General features: G+C 38.6%; 2 protein-coding genes across 3 annotated transcripts; both read right to left on the reverse strand.

The window, feature by feature from the left end:
* Positions 1–3,799: 3,799 nt before the first annotated feature.
* On the reverse strand, positions 3,800–12,073 carry irf4a (interferon regulatory factor 4a). Its single transcript, XM_085439145.1, has 9 exons — positions 12,025–12,073; positions 11,146–11,352; positions 10,757–10,943; positions 9,885–9,970; positions 9,615–9,786; positions 9,009–9,089; positions 8,251–8,643; positions 6,733–6,845; positions 3,800–5,923 (listed from the first exon to the last, which is right to left on the reverse strand). The coding sequence occupies exons 2-9, from the start codon at positions 11,341–11,343 to the stop codon at positions 5,771–5,773; spliced, it is 1,383 nt and encodes a 460-aa protein (XP_085295271.1). The 5' UTR covers positions 11,344–11,352; positions 12,025–12,073; the 3' UTR covers positions 3,800–5,770.
* A 738-nt stretch (positions 12,074–12,811) lies between these two features.
* Positions 12,812–17,792, reverse strand: dusp22b (dual specificity phosphatase 22b). 2 transcript variants are annotated; one of them, XM_085439550.1, is made up of 7 exons: positions 17,594–17,792; positions 17,130–17,163; positions 16,943–17,025; positions 16,001–16,050; positions 14,466–14,540; positions 13,362–13,533; positions 12,812–13,213 (listed from the first exon to the last, which is right to left on the reverse strand). In XM_085439550.1, the coding sequence occupies exons 1-7, from the start codon at positions 17,612–17,614 to the stop codon at positions 13,073–13,075; spliced, it is 576 nt and encodes a 191-aa protein (XP_085295676.1). In that variant the 5' UTR covers positions 17,615–17,792; the 3' UTR covers positions 12,812–13,072. The 2 variants fall into 2 exon arrangements, with proteins under 2 accessions (XP_085295676.1, XP_085295677.1); XM_085439551.1 differs by lacking the exon at positions 14,466–14,540.
* Between the last annotated feature and the right edge of the window lie 1,820 nt (positions 17,793–19,612).

Here is a 19,612-nt window from a genome sequence, read left to right on the forward strand (position 1 = left end):
GAGACCACACACCCAGACCACACAGAGTCTGAGAACAGCCTGGCTCACTCTCATGCAATAAGGCCTACTGTCACTCTGACCACCTCTGTCTCTCTGTCAGCAGTAGACCTGTTTGTCACTTGACACATAAAACAAAGAGTCTCTGCTCAGAGAGCAGGAACATATAAGTGCCTGAACATCAGTAGTTTGTTTTACAAGTTGGCATCAAATCCAGACAGCAGGATTTATTAATTAATCTAAATAAAGGGAGGAATTAGACACTTTTAAAAATGTGTACAGGAAATTAGTAATCCTGGATACAAATGCTTGCGCATTATAACAGAGTCTCAGGTCCTATAGCTCTATGCAGACAGCAATTAGACAACCAATGATATATCACTCCCTGCTGGTCATGTATTTTACTACACCGTCTTCAGTGCCCAATCATTTTGGAAGCCCCTGCTTTGTTTCAATTTGAAAACCTTCAGCTTTTCTGTTTATTCTGTGCCTCCGGAGATTACGTTGAAACTGCAGCATTTCTTACTTTGTCTAATGACATTTTAGTATGACATCCTTTGTATCCAAAGCCTTTGTAAGTTGCCAGCCAAACTAAATAGACAGAACAGTCTTTGCATCACCGCCAGATACACCACATTGTTCTGCTTATCCACACTTATCTGTCTGAAGTCATCAGATGATTGTTTTCCATTACTTTGCTGCTCCTTATCCGACAACTGTTATTGCTTTCCTGCCATCATAATATATTGGGTCAAGTGCGTTGTCTGAAGCAACTCACATAAACACAGGCATCTGAAAACAATTCAAACTGATTAATTGCACTGATAGAGATTTTATTGAGTGCCAATTCCCATGCCCTCTGTAGCTCAGATGCAAAAATTATTTTAACTATAATATGGTATAATAATTATAACACAAAGAAAAATAAATGGCATGGTAATAGTAACCAATAGCTATATAATCCTCCCCTAACACAGCTTTTCTGTCTTGTATTGTTCTGTGATAAAAGTGAGCAAATAATCATCTGTCAACAATTTATCAAAGTATTTGCTACCAACACCAACTGGTTGTCGGCTCGCAAGGGCTGTTTAACCCTTACACGCTTTTCATATCTCATGCCTTCACAGTATCACCCCAAGAATTCGCTCATAATAAGTGTATACACAAAATTTTTAACTACAGATTTATTTAGAATGTGGGTAATAGTTTATCTGTCATTAATAAATGGATGATTCATCTTAGTTAGGTTTCAGAGTTAGTTTCAGAGACCAGTGACGGGGTTTTTTGGGTCATTTATAGTATTTGTTTTTGGAGAAAAACATCTGCCCTGTTTAACCTGATATAAATATATAACAGACACAATGATTTAAATAGATTTGACTGAACATTCTGGGTCTGGAACTGGGGTTAATTATACAACCAATGTCTAATCACTAGCCACCAGGTTAAACACTGTTATATCATAAAAAAAATAATATATTATTAATTACTATAATTATCAATATTAATTCAAAAGTAATTAACAGACCACAAAACTTGCTTATTCCAAACTCTCTGTACTTTTAAAGCTGTAGCGGTGGGACTGTGTGGGATTTGTGGGACTGTGTGGGGCTTGTACATGTGTTTCCCACACTCACTGAAATGGCAGTTCAGGCACATTTGCAGTCTTACAACCACTCTTCTGATTTGATCTGGATCTGATTCTGAATTTGAGCTGAATCTTAGGTTACTTAGCTTACTTACCTAGCATGGCTGCTTGTGCTTGCAGGCCCAAATGTAACATGGTTGCATTCATATAACACTTTTCTAGATCTTCTGTCCACTCAAAGTGTTTTTAACTAAAAGTCAAACTTCAGCTGTACATTTCAAGCACTTTATCTACCACATATCAATAGGTGGTGTACAATCCCCACTGTGATTAACCTACCTGTTGCACAGAGCCAGAAAAACTGAAACACATGCAGGCCCAGGGAGAATATTCTTACCATACATGGGGGGCCCCTGAGATTTGAAGCGGTGACTTTCTTGCTGTGAGGCAACAACACTAACCACTGAACCAACATATTTCAACACTGTCTGTGTCAAGGCACCACATCTATAGACACCCTCTGATTTTGGAATATTCTCTTTTCCTTACGTTCCCCATATATGATGATTGTTATTATTTCACTGTTTTGAGATTCCCCCACAATCCTTCAGCTAAACGGTGTCAATATCTGTCACCACTGTTCCATAAAAAAATACAATTTTACATTTAATCATTTTCCTTGATTTGACCGACATGTAGCTAATCTAAAATCAGTCTGAATATATAAAGGTAGAATTTGACCTAGAACAGTTTTGACAGTATCAAAAAATTATACATATTTACAAAAGTAAATACATATTTTAAAATATATATTTTTGAAAATAAATCTCAGAATTTCAGACTAAGGAAAAATTTGTTTTAGCCAAAACACACACACACACACACACACACACACACACACACACACACACAAAAGCCCGTTCAGCTATCTTAGTGAGGACCTTCATTGACATTATGGTTTCCCTAGCCCCTTACCCTAACCATAACCATTTAAAAATGAATGCCTAACCCTTACCCTAAACCTAACCATAACCTAATTGTAACCCTAACACTAAAACCACATTTTGAGCCTCAAAATAGCCTTCAAACTTGTGAGGACCGGTGAGTGTGTCCTCACAAGTGACTGTTGGTTCTCACAAGTATAGTAGAATGCAGATTTTTCGGTCCTCACAAAGATAGCTAGACAGGAACACACACACACACACACACACACACAGAGATAGATAGATAGATAGATAGATAGATAGATAGATAGATAGATAGATAGATAGATAGATAGATAGATAGATAGAGCGTGTGTGCGTGTGTGTGTTTGAATGTGTGTTCTGACTACAGCCACTCCTGGTGAGTAGCCTCATGTCTGCAGTTTGACAGGTGTTTAAAAGTTACATAGTAATGGAGTGAGATCAAATTGTATTCTTACAGTTTATTTGCTGATGTTATCTTTTGACTTTTCTGACACTAGTTCTTCAGAATAAACCAATAGCTTTTTTTTTTAAACTGAACCTACACCAACCAGCAGATGTCAGCAAAACATTGTTAACTTTTAATGGGAGCAGACCTATTTATTTGCCTTGACTAAATCATGTCTTTTTTCACATAAATTAATAAATAAACCCCAGCCGTTGTGACACAGCCAAATTTCTGTCACTCTGAATAACAGAATCAAAGGATGTCAGATACACACATGTATCATGGATAAATTCACAACAGTGTTACAATGATTGCTGTGATGTATTTTGCAATGTCATTTTTGAGGTTAAAAATATCAAGTATTAGTTTGTGTATATCGTGCTCATATTGCATTATTACCACAGTCAGATTCATCAAGTCACTGAGTCAAGACGGAACAAACAGAATCACTCTCTTTTGGAGAAAGTGTTGCAGCTGATGTGTTGCATGTGGTTTCATTTTCCTCTATAAAGTCTTTTAAACAATGTCGTGTGCATTAGCTGACTAAACTGTCAGCTCCAGAGCTTCAAGCTGCGAGTTTAGACAATGTCACTTGGAGTAACGGCTCATAAAGGCGGAAAAACTGAAGCCTGACTACAAATTATGTGGCTTCCTGCAAAGGGGGAAACACCATGGCAAATGTGTGAATGTGTTTTTCTTTTCTTTTCTTTTTTGTTTTTCTAACCAAATGTGACTTTTATTCATCCACCCTTTTTCTGCAAATGTGGGGAGCTCAAACATAAACCAAGCACAGTACACATGAGTAGTTAAAAAGTTTATTCCAAAATAAATTTGTTCTCATGGCAGTTTTATATTAAAATAATCTCCATGTTAATATCTGATTCTTATCCTTTTTTTTTTTAATAAAAAACGTTTACAATAACAATTAAAGAAAATCGTGTGGTTTTAGCTGTAGTTTGCTTTTACTGTAACTGTAACCTGTGACGCGAAAAGGGTGTGTGTTTGTGTTTGAGTCACTGATGCTGTAGGTGGGGGAGTCACATGTTTTGTCCTGAGTCCATAAATGTCACTTCCAGATAACAGTAATTCTGCAACTGTGTGACACACACGTACACACCTACACACATGGACACATGTGCTTTGTCACACACACAACGGCACGTTGTACATTAAGCTGTCTGATTCTGATTATGTGACATTTCTGACTGTGAAGTAATGTGAAACACAATTTCATGCAGTGGACAATCGGGCAGTTTCAGGAGAGCGATCTTTAAGAGGGAAAATTATTTAAGATTCATGAAAAAAAACAAAAACATTTTGGTCAGACATTTGAAGCCATTGTGAAAGTAATGTGGTTTAAGTGTGAAGGAACTAAATGCAGAGATTGAAACTCTGGATCACAGAAGAAAAACATAACAAAACCTTTATCCCTCGTCCTTCAGCATTAACCTCTAGGGCTTCAGCAGCGTGAGGAATTCCACTCGACTCATTTTGGCATTATTCATCTTATACTGCCTAGCGATTCACAAAGTGCCATCTCGTGTCATGAATATCGTTCGTTGGCTACCTTGTGTGTCAGAATCTACCCTCAGGCATGGGAAACAGAGAACTCCTCCCTGTGTAAACCGGCACTTGGACCACAAAGGTAGTTTTCCTTCCTACTTATTAGGCCACTAGTTTCAGGTCAAGAGGAACAGGTATAGTTTCCCTACAACTTACGGGATGAGTGTGATTTTCCAGTCAGCTTCCGTCAGTTCACTTAGTTCAGTGCTAATCATGACCAGCAGTAGAACAGCTCATGGACAACAGCATGGTTTGTAAGCCCTGTAATGCAGAATGCTGTATCTCTCTACGTTTCAATAGGGGAAATGGGTCAAAATTATGTTTTGAATGCTTGACAAAGAAGACAGCGTCCATGGTTACAAAAAGGCTGTTTTGAAACTTTTTTTAAAAATTTCTGTAGAAACTCTAATATCAGTAATGAGCTTTTGACCCCTTAGATTATCTTGCAACATCTTGCAGGAGGGCTGCGTGAGAACCAGATTGAGATTGAGAACCAGTGTTCAAGGCTTTTTGTGCATCTGTATTATAATTTTCTCTCACTTTCTTCCAGCTCTATCAATAAAACTAAGAATTTGGGAAATACATTGGACTACACTATCTTATGATTCACTTCCCTATCTAGCAACTGTTATTTACCATATCATGTATTGTAGTCGAGTGTAGAAATACATTGTGCTAAGAAGTAGAGCTGGCTATTGTCTTCAGTGCCACTTAACTGCATAAGACCAAGAATCACATTTTCAGCTGTTACCTGTAAATAACTAACTAAATAACTATTCATTCATGTTGTTTTATCGCTTTAACATATCAGTGTTTGTCTTAGGGGCCATTCTTCCTGTGCACCTGTGCTAGTACTTCCTGTCTCAGTTGCCCTCCGCTCTCCTCATCCCCCTACCCACAAACCGCATCCTTCACACTGTCACAATAATATTTGTTGAAAAAAAAACTCCACAGTCACAGACACAAAGACTACGATGCATAGGTGTGCAAGTGAAAACAGGGTCTTCCCCATCTCTACCCCTAGCTAACGTGACAGTTTCTACCGCTTACTGTACACAGGACTGCAGTCACAAGCGATGATAAAAAGTTGAAGCATTACATTCACAGTCCTGTACATTTGTATGTATGTATGTATGTATGTATGTATGTGTGTGTGTGTGTGTGTGTGTGTGTGTGTGTGTGTGTGTGTGTGTGTGTGTTGTATGCATGTCACTCCTGAATATGCTGCAGAGGTCTCTGGGAAGAGGGATAGTCAATTGTAGGAGAGGTGTTTTGTTCCTGGATGTGTTCATAGCTCCGTAGGTAGTGACCATTGTTCTGCTGGTAATAGTACACGAGTTTCCTGGCAAACAAAGGCTCCACCTAAAAGGAGAACATGACGATGTATGAAACATGTATGTTAACGTACCTATACAAGCAAAGACCAAACAACTAAAACAACCAGTGGAAAAAGGAGACTTTATGGCTTTTATTTCTGATTTTTCCCTCCCAAAAATCATGACTATAACCTCTAATTAATATCAAAAATGGCGAAATAATATATCAGTCTTGTTAGCTAACTAGTTCGCTAGCTTGAAAGAAAATTACGTTTTTTCTTTTTTTTTTAAACAAATAATGGGAAATTAGGCCCATTTGTTATAAAACAAAATTAATGACTTAGGAAATTCTTTTTTTAATTATTAATTTTTAAATAGAATATCGCCTTTTCAGCCACCATCCATCCCTCTCTCCAGTAGCCGTTATGAATGTACATCTCTCACATAAAAACATGCTAATCAATCAACAGTAAAATCCATTTTCTGTTATTTTACAAATGACGAATGAAAGCTGCTGACCTTAGTTATACATCTAATGGTATAACTAACATGCAACTTCCAAGAAACAGACCGTTTTCAGTTACAAATAAAATCTAAGAAAGCAAGTGAAATATAGCTTTAAGTTTAGCTCCAGTATCATAAACAGCAGAGGCTCTTGTTTAACTACACTGATTCCAATTAAAGGATGGTATTCAGATCTCTTGTTTTCTGAAAATATGCATTTTCTAATATTAATACAGACTACTTTGATTGATCATTTAAAATCTGTTTTCATCGCCTACAGTTATTGTTCTTTTTGCTTTGTTTTTTGTTTTATTGGGTAAAGTTTTACAGTTTTAAGCGAGTTTTATGTACCTGTGCTGTGATCATCTTCCTAGGGCGTTGTGGGTCAGGATATTCGTCTCCAAAACATAGCACCACCTGGTGTCTTGGTACATGACGGCCATTATGGGCAAAATCTTGAAGTTCTGTTAGAAAAAAGAACAAGGTAAGAAAGTTTAACCAAAAAAAATGAGGTGTAATAAACACAAAACCCAATATGTACTCAGCCATGACATGTTTAGATTTCAGGTTACTAAAAAAGACATTAAAATCCCCTTCTTGCTAACGTGACATTTTCCTTAATCATGATGACTTTTCTGGAAACTACTGATGAGAATGACGCAAAATTTAATGTAAAATGGCACACCAAGCATTATCTTGCAGTGTGGTGGACCACAGGAGGTGGGTGGGGACTCCACATGCTTCGGCCCCCTGCTGAGAATGTGAGTGGCTTCTTAATGCTACCTCAAGACTTAAGAGGGACTTACCCAGACACACCACCTGCAGCTATCTCCACCTTCTTCATTGTCATCTCCATTATCAAAACCATTATCAATATGATCAAAAGCCATCGACATGCTTTAAGTAACTGAAGCTGTTTACCATTACAATGTTAATTATTCAAACCTGTCAAGGAATTTAATGACCGATTGTTTTTTTTCCATACGAGTATCCTCTACGCTAGGACAAAAGAAAAGATGGAGCAGAAGATATATTGGCTTAAATAGACACAAATGTCTATTGAAAACAAGTGTGTGTGTAATCTGTATGATCTGAATAGCAAATTGAATGGAAACTCATGAAATCATTTTGTCCTTCAAGAAATATTGTAAAAGCTTGCAATATAATTCAGCATAATGGAATAAAAACACCTCAAATTATGAGTTTTAAATAAGAAAAATAACTAATTCGCAAAAATAACACATTTTACTAATATACTTCGGTATATATTTATAGCTCTTATATTTTAAAGGCAGTCAGTGTGTGCTATACGTTACGTCTAAATTGCCAACAGTTATGGGGAAATTCTACAGTATAAGGCAGGTTTAGTTACTTGTTTCTTTGACGATTCAGATTTTGGATCCGTAATATTGCTTCATTATAGATCAAACTACTAAACTATGGAGAAAGCCAGGATTTTACATGGTAACACTTTTACTTTAACCTTACCTATTTGGCATTTAAAAGCAGCTGTACAGTCCAGATCTGGGCATATGTTTGTTAAATGGATTTGTCAGTGGGCAACCAGTGTATAAGTATAGAAAATGTTTTTTCATCATGAAACTCAAGGTTAACATATTCTGTGCAAATTCTAAAGACTTTTTTTCCTATTTTAAAAAAAAAAAGACATTAATCAGTGAAAAGATTTTCTGACCTAACTAAAATAAAAGCCCTGAAAAGCACTTTCACCATTGTGGTCCACAAACAGAACAGAAAGTTAACATTTACAGTTTCACAAAAGCAGAAATATTGCATTGGACTGCATCACTTTTCTTGGGCGTTTTTGTGTGCTGTAGGTGGAAACACTGTAGCACAGCAGATATCACTTACCAATAAGGAATTGATGGGTGTCAAACAATTTGCATGACTGCTCCTTCTCCAACTTGTTGGGTTTATCCATATATGGAGCCAGAGGTCCTTCCCAATATACTCTGCCTTGGCACAGGCGCTTAGCATACAGCCCATCGGCTGCCATCCACAGAAGCACTCCCTTGTCTAGTATGTTAGGAAGCATCTCAGCACCCTGTCTCTGAGATTCAGGGTATGGGAATGGGAAAAGAATGACTTCTGCCCCACTGTGAAACTTGTCCTCTGGGCATGGAGAAGAAGGAGAGGAAGAGGAGGGAGAGGAGGAAGAAGTGATCCGGCATCCTTGCTGGCTGGTGGTGGTAACTTCCTTTACCAAAGTCTCTCTGTAGAATAGGGACACGTGCAGGCTAAGATCTGATGGAAAGAGAAAAGCATACATCAGGAACATAAAAATTTGAGCCTTACTGTATGATAAAATGTAGGTCTCGAAAATTGCTAAACTTAAATAAAACTTTTATTTTCGCAGTCTTTGCATATAGAGTATTGCTTATTTCCTTCTAACCTTTCCCCAAATATTCTCAACCCTGAGTTTTTGTCTATTTTAAATAGACATGTTTCATGTTCTGAGATTTAAAAAATGGAAATACTAAATGTGTAATGTGTTTGTAGTTTCTTACCTAGCCACACAAATAGATGTAGTGTAGATTAGTGAATATTTAGAAACAAGCATAGGAGTTAGTAAGAGTATCTGTTTAAATGGGCCTGAAACAGTTCTTTACCTGTTATGGCATTGTTATGGTCCACTGCATACATGGGCGGTTGAGACTCTGAAAAGTAGGTGTGGAAGGAGAGCTGAATACCTGCATGAAATTAATGAAATAAAATAAATGCGTGCAATGATTAGAAGGGGAGCATGCAAAAATTTAAAAGGGCAGGAAGAATAATTTTAAACTCTTATTTTTAACAAAGGAAGTATGAAGAATGTATCTCATCTAGCGCACCATAGCATGAGTGTGGAACTGTGGATAATCACTCTTAAAGCCAGGTTTGCCTACAGGTGGTAACATCAAATATATATCATGATTTGTAAGGAAGATACTGCAGCTAAATAGTTGTTTATATGTTATTTAAGATTTGCTTTTGATTAACAGGATATTGACATACTTAAAATATAACGTTCTGACTGAAAGTAAATAAACTCCTACAACTACGACTGGATAAAAGCATTACATTACAAAATAAAAAGACATGATTGGAAGTTCCCTTTATACTTAATCTTTTACATCATTCAGTCTGGAACAGAAATCACTGAAACTTTTGAAAAATGCTAGCCCATTCTGAATGTCATATCTGTAAAGCGTAACATGTATAGGTGAATATTGTACCGTTTTCTGAGTGTGACCCTGGCCAGGCCCGACTGATTGATGATGGATAGTGGCACTGACTATACTGCAGCTCTGGAAGTGGCCCGTGGTGATGTGGAAGAGGCTGTTGTTCTGGAGGTGCGTGGTAATCTCTCCAGTCCCTTCTCTCCTGAGAAACCATAAAACCAGGTACCTGAAAGATCAAACGAGTGGTCACTCAGAAAGTATGTCATTAAACCGAAACATTTCGTTCCCATGTATGTGCTAGGCTCAGCCACAAAATCTGCTGACCTGATTGTGCAGGGATGTATATGGAGGAATATAGCTAAGGTTATTTGCATGTGGTGAGGTCTCCTCCACACTGGTCATCTTCATTCCTGTAAAAAAAAAAAAAAAACAACCCAAAAATGATTTCCCAAATAATCAATTTAAAAATAAAGGAGAAATAGTGTGAAAAGAAAGATTCAGAACAACAATGCTTTATTGCACAGAGTTGTAAAAATATGTGAGGTGCAATATGTCACAAACCACACTAATCAAATTTATTTTGGCAGGGCTGAACTGTGAATACGTTTTGCACACTTGTGAAGCTGTGCTATTTTAATTTGAGTGACAGGGTTATTTTCAAAGCTAGTGCAACAGATGATTGAGTTCATCTGAATCTTGTTTATTTGGAGAATAAAGTGTTAGTACAGATAGCAAGAATTGCTCTGGTGTGACAAAAAGCGTTGTATGATGGCAGAGACTTAGTTATGCAAGGCTGGAGGTCGTCTGGTTGTGTTATGTGCACCCTGCACTTAGTAACCGAAGCCCTCTAAAAAAAGCACTACGGCCTTTTTGGTACATGCTTTGGCTTCCTTTGTGCTTCCTGCCTCATCACAACTGCAGTGGTGCATATGTATGTAAAAAAAATGCCATAGACTATAAACAATATAAGTTGCTGTGTGAAATGTGTCAGTATTCTGTATGTGCAGGTGAATCAATGCTATGGCTATGGCATGCTTGTAGCCTGTACTACTTGCACAGGAATCCAAATACAACCATTTTACTCCAAGCTACATGTGACATGTCCTACACAGGTTGTTAAAAGTGGTGCTTCATGTAATTCTACACAGCTTTAGAGTATTTTGCATGAACAATATCTAACTATATGTAATACTTACCTTTTTTGGCTCCCTCTGGAATGATTCTGTACACTTTGTACGGCTCAGAGATGTCCAGCTGGCTTCTTTCAACTATTTCATCAAAGTCATTGCTTTTATTAAGGGCACAGCGTAGTCTGGTTTTCCATGTAGGGGGATCTGGTTTATCTACACCTTCCTTATATTTTCCCTTGAACATCGCCCATGCCTGCATTAATCAGTGAAGAGATTTTTCTTTAAACTTCCTCTTTAGTCATGCCAAAGCAAGTCAGGAATTTGGAATGAAATAGCACATGTTTAGTAGCTTACATTTTTCATACTTTTTGCTGCAATAATTCATGCAAAGCGTTCAAAATGCAATTGTCAGATGTTTTAGGTGCACTGTGAGGAGAAAGACGGGATGGTCTGACCTTAAAGAGTGCAGCATCCTCGTCTCTGTTATAGTCTTGTTTTCCTGCATGCTTCCACGGAATCCTAAAGATGCTTTTTTCATCGTTCTCCCAAACCAGGCCAGGATATCTCCCGCTGTCAATCTGATCGATGAGCCACTGTCTCAGTTTGCCATTGCCGCAACTGACTGACAGGCCACTGTCTTCATCCAGGTTCATCTGTGCAAACTGAGATAAAATGAGATCAAACTCAACACATATAAGACCTGTGGGCGCAGTAAACGTTCTAGCTTATTTATTATTTTTGATTCTAAGTTTTAGTCCTCGCCCCAAATCTGATATTATTAATTTGCCGATTCGACCACTTACAACATGTTTGGTTGCAATTTTAAACCGAAAAGTCATCGTTTTTTTAATTAATGAAAGATTTGCCCTGTTAGTGAGCTCAAGCTCGCAGAGAATTTCCTCATGCAGTCACGCCGTTAGTAAAGGACGTGATCTGGCTCAAGTGAGTAAATATAACAATCACGTTTGGCACAATTTCCTTTTTCTGTCAGAGAAGTGTGACTTATATGAGACGCGTGCATAAATTAAAAAGAAAGTGTTATGATTCATCCGCAAGAGTTTAATCCCAGGTTTACAGAGGTGTGTAGCGGGGTTTTTTTTAATGCTGTATTGTTTAGGAGCTATAACTCTAATTTAATGCCAAAATTACACAAACTAGTTCATGTTTTTGCCCGTGTAGTTAAATGCTGACATTTTCACCTGACTGAAACTTGTGGGGTCTCATAAGAATATTAAATATTTACATGTATTTTTTTTTATAATGAAAGAATATATAGAGAGCGAGACAGAGAGGTTGTGTGAATTTTCTTTATAAAATGCGCTGATCTGGCTTACCTTTGAATATGTCAGGTCCACCGTTGAAATCTGTTTTGAAGCTTTCGGGTTCCAATTCTTCAACGTTATCACATCTTAATTTGTTAAAGGGAGGAGCCTATCGGGCTCTGAGAAGTTCAAGAGGAGATGTTAAGCGCTCGGGCGCTCATTTCTGTGAAACTCGGCGCCCACACAGCGCTGCGGTGGGGAATCCCTTTAGAGACACCCTGAGCAGACACCGGGACGGAATGGAACAATTACCTGTAAGCTACGCTCACAAAAATATTTCCCCACCAATTTATTCTTGCAAAAGTCCGCACGTCCAACCTATTTTCCACAAATAAAACTGCTGATGGAAACGCCTTTAAAGTCTTTCATGTGCTATTTGTTAGCAGAGGTAGATGATGACAGGGTTTAATTAATTATCGTCAAAAGAAAAGCCATGGTTGAATTCAAAAAGCTTCTCATTATAGGAGGGCTTTGTTAGTAATACCGCCATCAAGTGGCTGCCCATGCTCCTCCCCAGCTATCTGAAGTGTGTATAGGAGACTGCTGCATACAAAATCTCATAATGGTAAAACAAAAGTGATGTATTTTAGTTTCTTTTAGTCTCTGCGACACCTGCAAAAAAGACCGATTAAAAGAACTCTATCTTGGTGTTTTTGATGCCACCATGCATGACCTCCCCCCGGAACACAGACAAACAGGAAGACAACCAGGAAACAGAGTTGTAAACTGAGCACAGAGTGTGTCTTATCACCTTCAACATGACAGCCCACTGACCAGAAACCTCACAAAACACTTGAATTCATTACTTTTATTGGACAATATGAAATCATAACAGCACACAGTTCAGAACATTTATAAGTTAAGAAAACAGTACCAGGAACATCAAGTAATCAACACTAAAAATGACTGTGGACTGTACACAATAATGAATAGTCTTTTGCAGTATTTTATGTCCATGATATTTAAAGAATCCTTCCATTTGCGATACAAACACAGACTTCCAGATGGGTCTGTAACTTGTCTTTCCATAATCTTCCAAAGACCTCATCAAAACAGCTCATCAGATACCTCCAGGTGGGGTGTTTGCAAGTTCTTCTATTGCTTCAGCCTTGACTTTGGATGCCTGATCAAGCAAGTCACGTATATCAGCTTCATCATTAAAAGGATTCTCCTTGTATTCCGTCCGTAGCCACTCTCTGAACTATAGGAAGAAAAGGTTAAGTCTGTTAAAAGCAACGTAGGCAATTTTACTACATATAAAACAACAATGATGTCAGTTTGAATTGCAAGGGTATACTTCCTGTCTTTTCATGCTTCATTTTCAATATGCTCGCTTTGTTACCACCAACCTGTTCAGCTTCAGTTTTTTCAAATTCCTGGAGCTGCCGCTGGAAGCCCAGGTTTGGGCCAGCGCACGGCCGGACCACCTTCACCGCAGCCAGGGCTTCCTGCCAGCCCAATCCTGTCACCGTCATTATGTAAGCTACAACCAGCGTGACACTACGGGACACACCAGCCAAACTGTATGAAGAGCGGGATGGAAAACAAACACTACAAGATTTAGCAATTATGAATAAATCATTGTCAGTATTCACCCATGACACATTTACTGTAGATAGCAAATGACTCGTGTTACATTTGTACAAGCAAGCGCAATGTCCTGGTTTGAGCAATTTGTCCTCATTTAGAAAAATGTAGATGAATATTCAGAGTGTGCAGATGTTTATTAATAACACAAGCAAATAAAACTATCATGCAAAGAAGTAGTGGTGGTAATAAGGTGGAATGAAAGTCCAATTCTGACAGTAATCACTGCATTTAACACGGCGCATCTTGTTTAAAAAGGAAGATAAGTTCAGGAAGTCCAGTCCAGCAACTGGAAAAAAAGATTTGTTACCAGGAATATTTATAATTCTGTATTCTGTGCACACAATTTATTGCACAATTATACTGCAAGCAAAGGTAAAGGTGAGATACATAAAATAAATGAATAAGTTTTGGCCTTTGCAATGAACAAGGGACTAAGCATTCATAATTAGAGAAGGCATTGTAAAAGCAGCTCTTAAAAATAGCCACTTGTATTTCTGAGAAGACCCTCTGTCTAGCCAAATATAACTTTACCCTGTGAACACTTGGTCAGCTACCCTAGTACACGAACACAATGCAGTCAGACTTGTTACTGTACTCTGTTTTAGGAAGTTCAAGAATAGGTTTTTATCACTTAATCTCTTCTGCAAAGCAGTCACACATGAGTTCATTTGTGCACTTGTTTGTTGTGATCTGGGGTTTTTTTCCAGCTTTAAATTAACTACATTTAAATTTCACCATGTCTGCAACTGTTTGAGACAGACAGAGTGAATCTATGTAGGTCCGTTATTCAAATTTCACCTCTCAAGCTTGAGTGAACCTAAATTCTAGCTTGCAGGTAAAGATACAAGTAATCTAGGTCTCACCAGTGAACTAGGCAGCCTTCTCCTTTTAGGCGGGACTCGTGCATGAAAACAATACTTTGTTTGAAGTACTGAGATCTGTGGGGTACAAAAAAAGGAATGTAAAAATGGCTCCTGACTACCTAAAAACTGCTATGCCAACACAAAATCGCAGACTATATGCTGTTATTTTATCTTTGCCATGTTTTTGTGAAAGGCATGGGAATGTTTTTGTAACTGGCATGTGAAACTATTGCTCATCCTCTCCCCATGAGGATCAGGGTGTGTTCATCTCAAGTAGCTGGTGTCATATTTCATGCAACAGGTCTCGAACAGCAAATGTCATGTTCTCAAAACCTTAGAGGTATGAGACATATGGGGGTGCTAAAGATGGCAGGTGCACATGTGTGCATATTTGTAGCATATCACATGTACAGCTCTGTGAAAAGATTTCCTCCCTTCCTGAGTTCCTTTGTGTGTTTTTGTCATACTTATGTGTTTCAGATTTTTTGAATTTCACTCCACATCCAGCCTGGATTACTGCCAGACATGTTAAATTTGTTACATCTGGTGTAAAACTAACAAAAGCATCTCATAAAAAGAATATCATAGCAACAGTCAAACATGATGGTGGTAGTGTGATGGTCTGGGACTGCTTTGCTGCTTCAGGACCTGAACGACAAGTCATAATTGACAGAAACATGAATTCTGCTCTCCACCAAAAAGTCATGAAGGAGAATGACTTTTTGGGTGTCAGTTCTTGAAGTTTAAGCACGTTTGAGTTATGCACACACCAGCAAGTCCACCTCTGAAGGGGTCAAAATGAAGGGTTTGGAGTGGCCTAGTGAAATCAGACTGAGATGCTTTGGTATGACCTTAAACAGGCCTTTCATGCTGGAAAACCCGCCAATGTGGATGAATTAAAACAATTCTGCAAAGATGAGTGGGCCAACATTTCTCCACAGTGATGCTAAAGGGTGGCAACACCAGTGATTAGTTTTAGGGGCAGTTATTTTTTCAATAGGGCGAGGTGGGTTTGGATAACTTTTTCCCTTAATAAATGAAACTATCATTTATAAAAATAAGAAATCAGGAAGAGGGCAAACACTTTTTCACAGCACTGAACATGTCTAGGTGTGTTTGTATACCTCTGCTAGCTAGCCAGCATACCATTTGCCAATAATCGTGCTATAATTCAAGGACTTAGCTGCAAGACATTGGTCATTGCTTTTAGTGTGAATATAATTAAAGACTATTGTAACACAAGCACCACCCTTGGCCATCTTCTCTAGTTTCACATAGAAATAACTGCGTGTATTTGAACGTCACACATACCTACCAAAATAAGAGCCAAGAGCTCAGTCCATTTGTGTTACTGTGCTCTTGTCAGAAAATAAATGTTTAGCTTGGGAAAGCATATCATTTACACTTTATCTTGGAGAAAATGAACCTTAGACACCCACACAAAGAAGCCTCAAATGGATGTAGTACTCTCTCACTCTGCCTCAGCTTTTCATTGTTCTGTGCCGCGCTGCTGTGCTGCACAATTTGGTACTTACAGGTTTTGTGTGGGAAGGTCAGCTGCTGAAATGCAGAGATAGGTCATCTCCTGGTGGACAGAGTATACTAGTCAAATGTCACGTTCTCCTAAATATTTAACACAGATCAGCTAACAGAATGAAGAATATAATAAATGTCACCAACACACCAACACAATCAGTGATTCACGATGTGTGTTGCTTATGGTGAGGGCAGGCTGTGTAACTAAAGCTGATTAGCCACTATACTAAAAACGCCAGCCTAATTGTTCTGTTGTCCCATTAAATTAGCTCTGAGCTGTCAGGTCATGGACCTGGGAACTCTTTGATGTCCTGCGGCAACCTCAGCTGTTCCAACTTATCCCGCTGATGCTTGATGGGATCTTGGAAGTTCAGAAACCATGACAAGACCAACCTCGGGCTCTCTGTTGCATTTCTCTCTTTGTAAATAGTTTGTGCTCTCTATCCCTGCTGTTCAGGAGGTACCATTGGCAGGGTGGGGGGTGTCTTTACATGTTAAAGCGTCAAAATCAATAATCCAGAAAAAAAAGAATAATGAAGAGAGACCGCATAGTCCGAGCTGGTTGAGACAAGAACAACCGCCTACTCTGAAACCCACGCAGGCACACAACTCAGCACACTGACAAACCAACTGCTGTTGACTGGCATTTTACATGATACTCTAAAGAATCACATGAGTAAAAGAAAGTCCCCTGTGTATGTTTTACTCGCACGGAAATGAGAGCTGTTTGCTCAAGGAAAAGAGCTACTGATACACAGTGGTTCCTGAACAACCTGACAGACCGGGTCAACTGTGGAGGGTGTCTGACTGCTCTCAGCCAATCAATCTGCTCAGCTTGTTTGCTGGATGACTCTATTTAAAAATTTATTAGAAATTCAATATGTGTACCTCTATGATACACCTGGGTGCTGAGACATTATAAGGCAAAGGGAGCTTCTCACCTGGAGGATAGGAGCTGCACTGTCATGAATCGACAGGATGTGTGTAATGTTGTTTCTGGCTAAGTGTTCTCTGTCCCTTGCATCTGACAGAAACGCATAACAGCACAGTCGAACAGCGTTATTATATCTGCACACATATAAGAAGTCAATTTAAAAATAATAATAATAAAGAGAAAATGAGACACACCTTTGAAATTTCCCAGGTATAAATCAGGAAGGACCTATAAGGAAAAAGAATACCGATTGCTATATCAAAAACCAATGATTGATACTGAGGTGGTGCAAACTGATTAAAGACCAGTCAGCTACAAAGATAAATGAAACCCTAAAATATGAAGTTATAATTACAAATTGTGTCATTTGATGGTCTGAATAGATAAATATTCAGGCACTAAATGATAATAACTAAAACAACAACAACAACAAAAACAATAACTATGCCAAAAATAATTCTAGTTTGATCACTGAACTGTGCTGTGATTAAGTATTCTAACAGCGATGCTACATTTTCTAATATTGCAAAGTTAACGAGGAACCAAACTTTTTATTCTATGAAACGTCCAAAAATGACCAGCACCTATCTTTAAAACACTGAGCACCGCTCACACAATAATTCCAACCTGAGGAGCACGGAAGAGAGGAAAATCGTACCTTGTTGATGCCATTACCCATGCTGAAAGACCCGCCTCACAGGAGAAGAGTTGGAACAAATGTCACACGCTGCAGCCTCGGCGCTGGAAAACGCGTATCCGGCGTCTCGATGCCTTCCCAAACCCGCTGAAGGGGAGCAAACGCAGTAGGTCTGCGTCCGAGCGAGCCGAGCACTGCTGCCCGAGGTTCCCGAGGTGGATGCTGGGAGCTGTAGTTTCCTAACGCAAAGGGCGTTGCAGACCTGTAGTAGATGTGTGTGGAGGAGTTAAACAGCCCCACATAAAACTATAATTATCGAAATCAACGAAAAGCTCAGTAATTTAATCAATATTGATCATTTTGCATGTAAAGATAGATAGATAGATAGATAGATAGATAGATAGATAGATAGATAGATAGATAGATAGATAGATAGATAGATAGATAGATAGATAGATAGATAGATAGATAGATAGATAGATAGAGCCAGGACAGACAGGAATGGATCTTCTCACCTTCAACCAAAACCTCACAAAATACTTGTCTTTATTTCCTTTGATGTCATTATAACAACACAGTGCAATAACACTGAAGATCGCGGTTTCTAACAAAGCAAAACACAAAGTATCCACAGGTTGTTTGTTCTGTTCCATACAGACGACCCAGTTTGGATGCCATCACCACCACCAGCAGAATGATGGCACCTGTGGAAAGGCTTTTAAGCAGGACAAACAGGAAACAGAATCTGCAAGCTGAGTATAGAATGTGACTTATCACCCTCAACCAAGAGAACCTTGACTTTATTCCTTTTATCTAACAGGTTGAAGTAACTAAAATAAATTGAAAACACAGCGAAAACCACTGTTTGCAACAAAGTGAATTATAAAATATTTACTGATTTATTTATTTAAAAAATCAGTAAATATTACTGATTTCCCCTACAGACCAGCCAGCGTGGATGCCCTCTCCACCAACAACACAACTTTTATTGTGACACCTTTGAAAAGGCTCTTCCAGAAATCGCGCTTATCCAAATGATTTTTCAAACAACATATGAAGGCACGTTTGGTTAGAAAAAAACTTTAATCTATGCTGCAGACACAATCAACTAGATGCATTCTGGCAGTTAACCAGTCTGAACAGAAATAGAGTGTGACTGCTGAAGGAGGCACTGAGAAACCAACGACAGGCTCGGGACTCTACAGTGCTGCTATTACAGAGAAATGATGGCATATGTCAGATCTCTACTGATAATTACTGTGATAAAGACATCAACAGGAAGTGCTGCTACCCACTGCCCAACATTGACAGCACATTTACACCGCAGACACCAGTTCACTTAACTTCCTGGTAATGTGTTGTTTTGCTATGTGGGGCAGCTTGTGACTGCCAGCCTCTACTCTACAGCTTGAATGGGAGGAAAGCATCTGCGACAGAGATGTGATGCACTTACTACACAGAGTAATGCGAGCTGGTTATCAGTCCACCCATCCGGTTTATGCATGAGGGTATGTATACTTTTCCCCTAGTTTTATTGCTTTTAAGAGCTCTGCACACTGGTGAATGTACTCTAATAGTAATCAATCAATCTAAAATGTTACTTGGATTCACAAGAAAACTGGGCAGGAGACAACATCAGATATTTTTATCACTTCTTGTAGTTTTGCCATAAAGTAAGTTGAGTTTATAGACAGAGTCAACACACTATTGGACCTAAACTCATTTGTAAACTGCCAAAACTGAATGAGAACGCTGCCCGATACTGTGCCACTAAACAAGGTCATCTATGTGAATCTCCAAGCAGTCATAAGTAGGTGGAATTTAAGCTTGAATTCAGTCATTTCACTCACCAGTTTGTTTTTGTCTTTTAATTGTTGGTAAGAGCACTCCATTTCTCCTCAAGTGTCAATTACCACCAATAAATGTAATTAACAGAAAAAAGTTGAAGAAAAAAACTTGCAAGGCAATAAAATGGAGACAATATGAGCCAGGTAAATATGATACTGCTTTGATGTGGCTTTGGTGTGCAAAAGGAGGAAT

The sequence above is a fragment of the Copadichromis virginalis genome, linkage group LG18 (genome assembly GCF_057382275.1).
Source record: "Copadichromis virginalis isolate Kocher_CV1m ecotype Utaka linkage group LG18, C_Virginalis_male_GT1.1, whole genome shotgun sequence".
Classification (NCBI taxonomy): Eukaryota; Metazoa; Chordata; class Actinopteri; order Cichliformes; family Cichlidae; genus Copadichromis; species Copadichromis virginalis.

Excerpts from the sequence above, each read along its gene's own strand:
- irf4a (XM_085439145.1), bottom strand. The coding sequence starts at position 11,343 with ATGAACCTGGATGAAGACAGTGGCCTGTCAGTCAGTTGCGGCAATGGC. Across the intron at positions 9,971-10,756 it reads TCCAGAGGGAGCCAAAAAAG|GAATGAAGATGACCAGTGTG; the intron begins GTAAGTATTACA and ends TTTTTTTTACAG. Across the intron at positions 6,846-8,250 it reads CACCCATCAATTCCTTATTG|AACTTCAAGATTTTGCCCAT; the intron begins GTAAGTGATATC and ends TTTTTCTAACAG.
- dusp22b (XM_085439550.1), bottom strand. The coding sequence starts at position 17,614 with ATGGGTAATGGCATCAACAAG. Across the intron at positions 16,051-16,942 it reads GTGCAGCTCCTATCCTCCAG|GAGATGACCTATCTCTGCAT; the intron begins GTGAGAAGCTCC and ends TCTGTCCACCAG. Across the intron at positions 14,541-16,000 it reads GACCTTCCCACACAAAACCT|ATCTCAGTACTTCAAACAAA; the intron begins GTAAGTACCAAA and ends TGTACCCCACAG.